At 45.3% G+C, this 6,000-nt stretch overlaps 1 protein-coding gene across 5 annotated transcripts in view; it reads right to left on the bottom strand.

Moving 5' to 3' along the window:
- Positions 1-2,308, bottom strand: part of CLEC10A (C-type lectin domain containing 10A) — a 34,713-nt gene extending 32,405 nt beyond the window's left edge. For all 5 annotated transcript variants that reach the window (XR_009499522.1, XM_059907259.1, XM_059907260.1 and 2 more), the window contains exons 1-2: positions 2,050-2,308; positions 1,040-1,228 (exon numbers count right to left, since the gene is read on the bottom strand). Coding sequence is in view for 4 of the 5 variants with exons in the window: in XM_059907259.1 (XP_059763242.1) it covers positions 1,040-1,106 (67 nt within the window). In the remaining variant the exon portion in view is untranslated. The remainder of the gene's footprint in view (positions 1-1,039; positions 1,229-2,049) is intronic.
- Between the last annotated feature and the right edge of the window lie 3,692 nt (positions 2,309-6,000).

Genomic DNA, 6,000 nt, shown 5'->3' on the forward strand with positions numbered 1-6,000 from the left:
GAGAGAGAGAGTGACTACCTTAGCAGGCTCACACTCATCAGTGAAAACAAGGTAGAAAATGGGTTTACTAATGTGGGGCACATTGCACTTGCCCATAAGGAACACACACTGCTGACCTCTGGATTAATAAGCAGAAGTACAAGTAGGGCATATCTATAGGAGACAAGAGATTTACTGTTGGCCATTAAGGTAAAGGCTCTATGAAGAAGTTATTCCTCAAGACTTTGGAAATAAGGGCTTCCCTGGTGGCGCAGTGGTTAAGAATCTGGCTGCCAATGCATGGGACACGGGTTCGAGCCCTGCTCCGGGAAGATCCCAGATGCCGCAGAGCAACTAAGCCCATGCGCCACAACTACTGAGCCTGCACTCTAGAGCCCGCGAGCCACAACTACTGAGCCAACGTGCCACAACTACTGAAGCCCGCATGCCTAGAGCCTGTGCTCTGTAACGAGAAGCCACCGCAACGAGAAGCCTGCACACCACAACAAAGAGTAGCCCGCACGCAGCAACGAAGATCCAACGCAGCCAAAAATAAATAAACTAATTAATTAATTTAAAAAAAAAAGACTTTGGAAATAAAAGAAGGAATAATAAAATTCTGGAAAATGTACACTAGGTGCTTTTTAACATGCCCAGGGTGGGAGGCAACAATCATTATGGCTGCAATGGTTTTAAAGGACAATATTAGCAATATCCTTCAGTGTAATTAATCTGGGTCTATGTTTTTGTTATTCCTGGATTTGTCCATAATAGCTACAATAAATAGCCAGTAAATCTTTTAAATGGCAAAATTAAAAAAAAAAAAAAGAGAGAGAGAAAGAAAATGGGTTTACTCTCATGCCCTTCCCCAGAGCACAGGAAGCCAGGACCGCTGTGGACCTTGAATCGTGTTTATATTGGGGTCCCCAGGGCCTCCCCTTCAGAGTGAGAGACCCCACCAGTACATATAGTAGAGGTGCAGACATGACACGACCGCAGAAATCCTTCTAAACATATTCAGAGGAGATTTTAGGAAAGGCCGTTTCCCCATTCATCTTACCATCTGTAAACCCCTGGCTTTTCTTCTCACTCTCCAAGTACTGGAGGTCTTCATACTTCACTGACATGTTTGGACCAACACGGCCTCTGAGGCTGTCGGAGCTGAAGCAGAGGCAGGGCCAGCGTCCAGGCTGGGGAAGGAGCCGGGATAAAGACGGAGGCTGGGACCAGGTAGGACCCGCGGGCAGGGCTGGAGATAAGGGAAGAAATGAGGGCTGAGAAGAAGCCCGGGGTCAAGGCTAGCAACAGGGATGGGCTTGGCTTTGCAGCTGAGGTCAGAAGTGGGGTCAGGATTGGGCTTTGAGCTAGCGTCAGGTTGAGTTTGGGGTTGACAGTGCAGGTAAAGTTGGAGCTAAACGTATTGCTAGGACTGGGTCTAACACTGGGAGCTGGAATCGAGGTTGCGTCTCCTGCTAGGATTGGGGTCACTACTCCTGTTGAAGCCATGGATGGAGTTGGACCTAAGCTTGGTGCTGAAGTTGGAAACAGGAGAGAGTTGAGGTTCAAGCTTGGGTGGGGGCTGGCGTTAAGATTCAGGCTGACTTGGGACTTCCCTGGTGGTCCAGTTGTTGGGACTCCCCGTCCACTGCAGGGGGCACAGGTTCGATTCCTAGTTGGGGAACTAGGATCCCGCATGCCGCACTGCACAGCAAAAAACCCCACAAAGGTTCAAGCTGACTCTGGGGGTGAAGATGCCATTGCGGTTAAAGGAGGAACTGGGGTTGGTATGGGGTTCGGCTGGAGTGGGGGCTGAAGACAGGGCTGGAACTGGGCTACAGAAGGGGTTGAGTGTGAGTCTCAGTTTGTGACTAAGGTTGTGGCTGCCATAATTCAATCTGCATCCAGTGAAAGGAAAATAGTCTAAAATCTCCACTCGGTCATTAAATCCCCAAGCTGCCCCCTTATATATCTTCCCATTCAGTCTCACTTAAGACCCACAGTCCCCTCTCCCTGCTTTCTCTGACATCCTCCCTAACCCCTTAGTCTCACCTGCATCCCCAACCTGGTTACCTGTGAAAAGTCCAGAGGCTATGATTCTTGAGTTCTTTGTGCAGCAATGACCAGAGCTGGAAAAAACTAAATCCTGGAGAGTTGGGATGGGGGTGACTGAAGGAGGAGCCACCTAAGTGACTGGAGACCTGCTGGTCTTTGTGTCTGAAAGACCAGGAGTCTATAATCTGGGAATCTCCCGTTTCCCTGATTGGGGCAGTAAATAACAAGAAGGAATTGAAATCAAAACGCAGGCAGACGTGGTGTGCACGGGGCAGCTGGATATGCGGCCAGCTCTGCTTTCCTCTTGCAGGGAGTGTCTACTCCCTTTCCGCTTCTTTTGAGCTCCCATGACTTCCTCAATTTTACCATTTGGGAGAGAAGCATTGGACCAGAAGGAACCAGAGGTGCAGTCTGCCCCACACCTCCTTTCACTTCCTGCATCTGAAGACCTCAGAATTGTTGGTGTCTCCATCACTGCAAACCTGGGTCCAGAGGAGCCCATTGCTCTGCTCTTGCTCAATCCTGACCCGGGGTCCCTGGCATCTGAGCTTCCTCTGGGGCCTCAGCCATCATGCTCCCCCAGCTCTGGCCAGCTCCCTTCCCTAAGGAGGGAAGGGGGTGGTGGAGAGTAGGATTTCCTGGCCGGAATGGGAGGGGAGAAGCCAGGGGAAAGAACAGAATTTATTGAGCACGCAAATCTGATGAGGATTGTGCCAGACACTTGCATTAACCATTCAATTTCCACAAGAATCTTGGGAGGAATTTTGGATGATGGACTGAGGCTCAGAGCCATCGTGTGACTTGCCCAAGATCTCACACCTGGTAAGCAAAAGAGCCAGATTTCCAGCCCAGTGCTGCCGGACACCCTAGCCTGGGCTCTCTTCACATACACTGTCCTCACGAAAGGGATTCAATTTAATCCTGTCAACTCCGTAAATCCCTCTAAGGGGGCTGCTCTGAATTCACACACACAATCTTTTCACAGTAAGAAGGATTCTTAGTGTCTTAAAAGGGGAGGAAGGAAAGCAAATACATTTCAGTTTCTATTTTCTAATTAAATGGGATTGTGTTCTGCTACTTGCTTTTTAAAATTCATTTAACAATGTATCAGGAACACTTTATCATATCAGTTCATAAATGTCCTTTATTCATTTTACATCTTCATCTCATTTCATAATCTGTGCCATAATTTATTGACTAAGCTTTTCCCTATTGATAAACATTTAGGTCGTTTCCAGTTTTGTTTTGTTTTCTTGCTTTGCTTGTATTTGGTATTTGGTATTTTAATTAGTATTCGTTACAGGTTGGGGTTTTGGAAGCCAGTTTGGGGTGCAGTCTATTTATTAGGGATCAACATCTGTGAAAGGATGGGGAAAGAAGAAGGAGGGGGCAGAGGAAGAAGTTAAACAGATGCAAAGACCCCACAAACCTTTAGCCAACCCAACCGCACTGCCTGTCAGAGCTGCCCATCACTGGGCTGAACCAGGGCCTTTATTACCCGACGTTGCTCAGTCACCAGATGTTGCCACCGCAGCAGGGGCGAGACCTCAGGGGAGGTGGCTGTGTGCACAGGTTACACTCCCCACAACTGGGCAGCAAGTCCTTCCTGGGAGTGGGGTCTGGGTCTTTCATGTCTGTGTCGACCCCAGTACTGTATTAGTTTCACACCTTAATTGGGGATAATCAACATTTTTGCATTATTGAATCTTTCCCACAAAGAACATGGTATGTTTCTCCATTCACTCATCCAAGCATTTACCCATCCGTTCAACAAGTATTTACTGGGTGTTGATAAAAGAAATTTTCACATATTGAGGTATGGGGAAGTCATTCTGGCTTTTTCATGAGTTAACTTGAATTTTATGCTAACTAAAACAGCCTGTTTGTGGCCTGTCAAATACACATTGTGGGCTTCCCTGGTGGTACAGTGGTTAAGAATCCACCTGCCAATGCAGGGGACACAGGTTCACTCCCTGGTCCGGGAAGATCCCACATGCTGTGGAGCAACTAAGCCTGTGCGCCACAACTACTGAGCCTGCGCTCTAGAGCCCGCGAGCCACAACTACTGAGCCCATGTGCCACAACTACTGAAGCCCACAAGCCTAGAGCCCACGCTCCACAACAAGAGAAGCCACCACAATGCGAAGCCCTCACACTGCAATGAAGAGTAGCCCCCACTCGCTGCAACTAGAGAAAGCCCGCACACAGCAACGAAGACCCAACGCAGCCAAAAATAAATAAATAAATAATAAAAATATATTGAGTAAAATATATATAATGTTACACAGTGATAAGTGCTGTGGAAGAAAATATAGCAAGGAAGTGGGTAAAATAAGGTCAATTTTTAACAGGCTGTCAAGACTAGGATGTCAAGAACAGCCTAGACTGGGAAGATGATTATCTGAGCAAAAGTCTGAAGGAGGTGAGGGAGAAGTAGATGAATCATAGTGGGAAAACCTGGAGCTCCAATTCTTCAGGGCCTGTAGGCTATTGTCACGGATTTGTTTTTACTCTTAAGAGGGGCAGGCTTTGGAGGAAGGGTCAGAGCAGAGGAGTGAGTGAACTGATTTACATTTTAACTGTAACAATGTGACTACTGTGTTGTGAATTTCATGAAAGGGGACCAGAGTGGCAACCCAGAGTGGGGGGGAGGGACAAATTAGGAGGTTGGGATGAACAAACACACACTACTATATACAAAATAGATAACCAACAAGGACCACCTGCTGTATGGCACAGGGAACTCTACTCAACATTCTGTAATAACCCATATGGGTAAAGAATCTGAAAGAGAATGAATATATATATACGTATAACTGAATCACTTTGCTGTACACCTGAAACTAACACAACATTGTAAATCAACTATACTCCAAGAAAATTTTAAAATATTGTAAGAGCCATTGTAATAGCTGGGTGAGAGATGATGGTGGTTTGTGCTTGGTTGTGGTGAGAAATGTTTTGATTCTGAAATACTGTGAAGGTAGAATTGACAGGATTTCTGCTGATAAACTGCATGTGGATTTTACATACACACACAAAACAGTTCTCCTTCTAGTCCCAAAAATAAATGAAACTTTGAGCATTTCCCATAAATTGCTGACTCCCTAGGAAAAACAACTTTCTCCCTGCCTTTGCAATACTGATGCCTTAAGATCTGTCATGACCTTTTGTGCACAGGCTAATCATGTGAGAGAAGTTCTGTTTTGCCATCAGGAGCAGACTGATGAAAACTTGTTAAAACTGGATATTGTGCAGTATTTTCCTTTGAATACCTGGTGTGGTTTTCTTTGGTAAGCCTGTCCTCCCAAAGTCTGATTCCCTTACAACTTTTTTTTTTTTAGTTTCAGCTAAGCAGTTAAATTTATATCCCTCGTACTCATTCCTTGTGAATATATTTATTATCCATATTGTTATTCAATCTTTCTCAAAAATTGTAACACACAGGCTCTTACTGTTTACATTATCAATCATGATATGTACATGTTAAACAGATCTGAAACAGACATTTGTCTTTATCTTCCTAGGAACCCACGCACAAAAGAGCACAACAAATGAGAATTTAGTTAAATATACATTCAGCGATGATTCCAGAGAAAGTTCTTTCTTTGATCTGAGGTGGGATTTAAATTTTTATAGTAAGAAAAGATTAAATATAAATATTAATGATTAGTCATGCCCTTACAACTTCTTTGCAAGTAACCTTTTTTTTTTTCCTTTTGTCTCTGAGACTTCTTTCATGGTTGACAATCATAGCTTCCTTCTTCCACTACCTTTTCCATGATCCCTTACCCTCTCCCAGCACCTCAGCTGGTCAGGATTCTTCTACCGAGTGGGGTGACCCCAAACTTCATTTCTACGGCATTCAAGTCCTTATGGTCCCGTCTATCTTGGGTCACCACAATGCACCATTGACCATTATATTATTGGACATGTGAGTGCTATCTGGCACCCCAGAGTCTCATGAAT

The sequence above is a fragment of the Balaenoptera ricei genome, chromosome 20, assembly GCF_028023285.1.
Source record: "Balaenoptera ricei isolate mBalRic1 chromosome 20, mBalRic1.hap2, whole genome shotgun sequence".
NCBI classification, from domain to species: domain Eukaryota; kingdom Metazoa; phylum Chordata; class Mammalia; order Artiodactyla; family Balaenopteridae; genus Balaenoptera; species Balaenoptera ricei.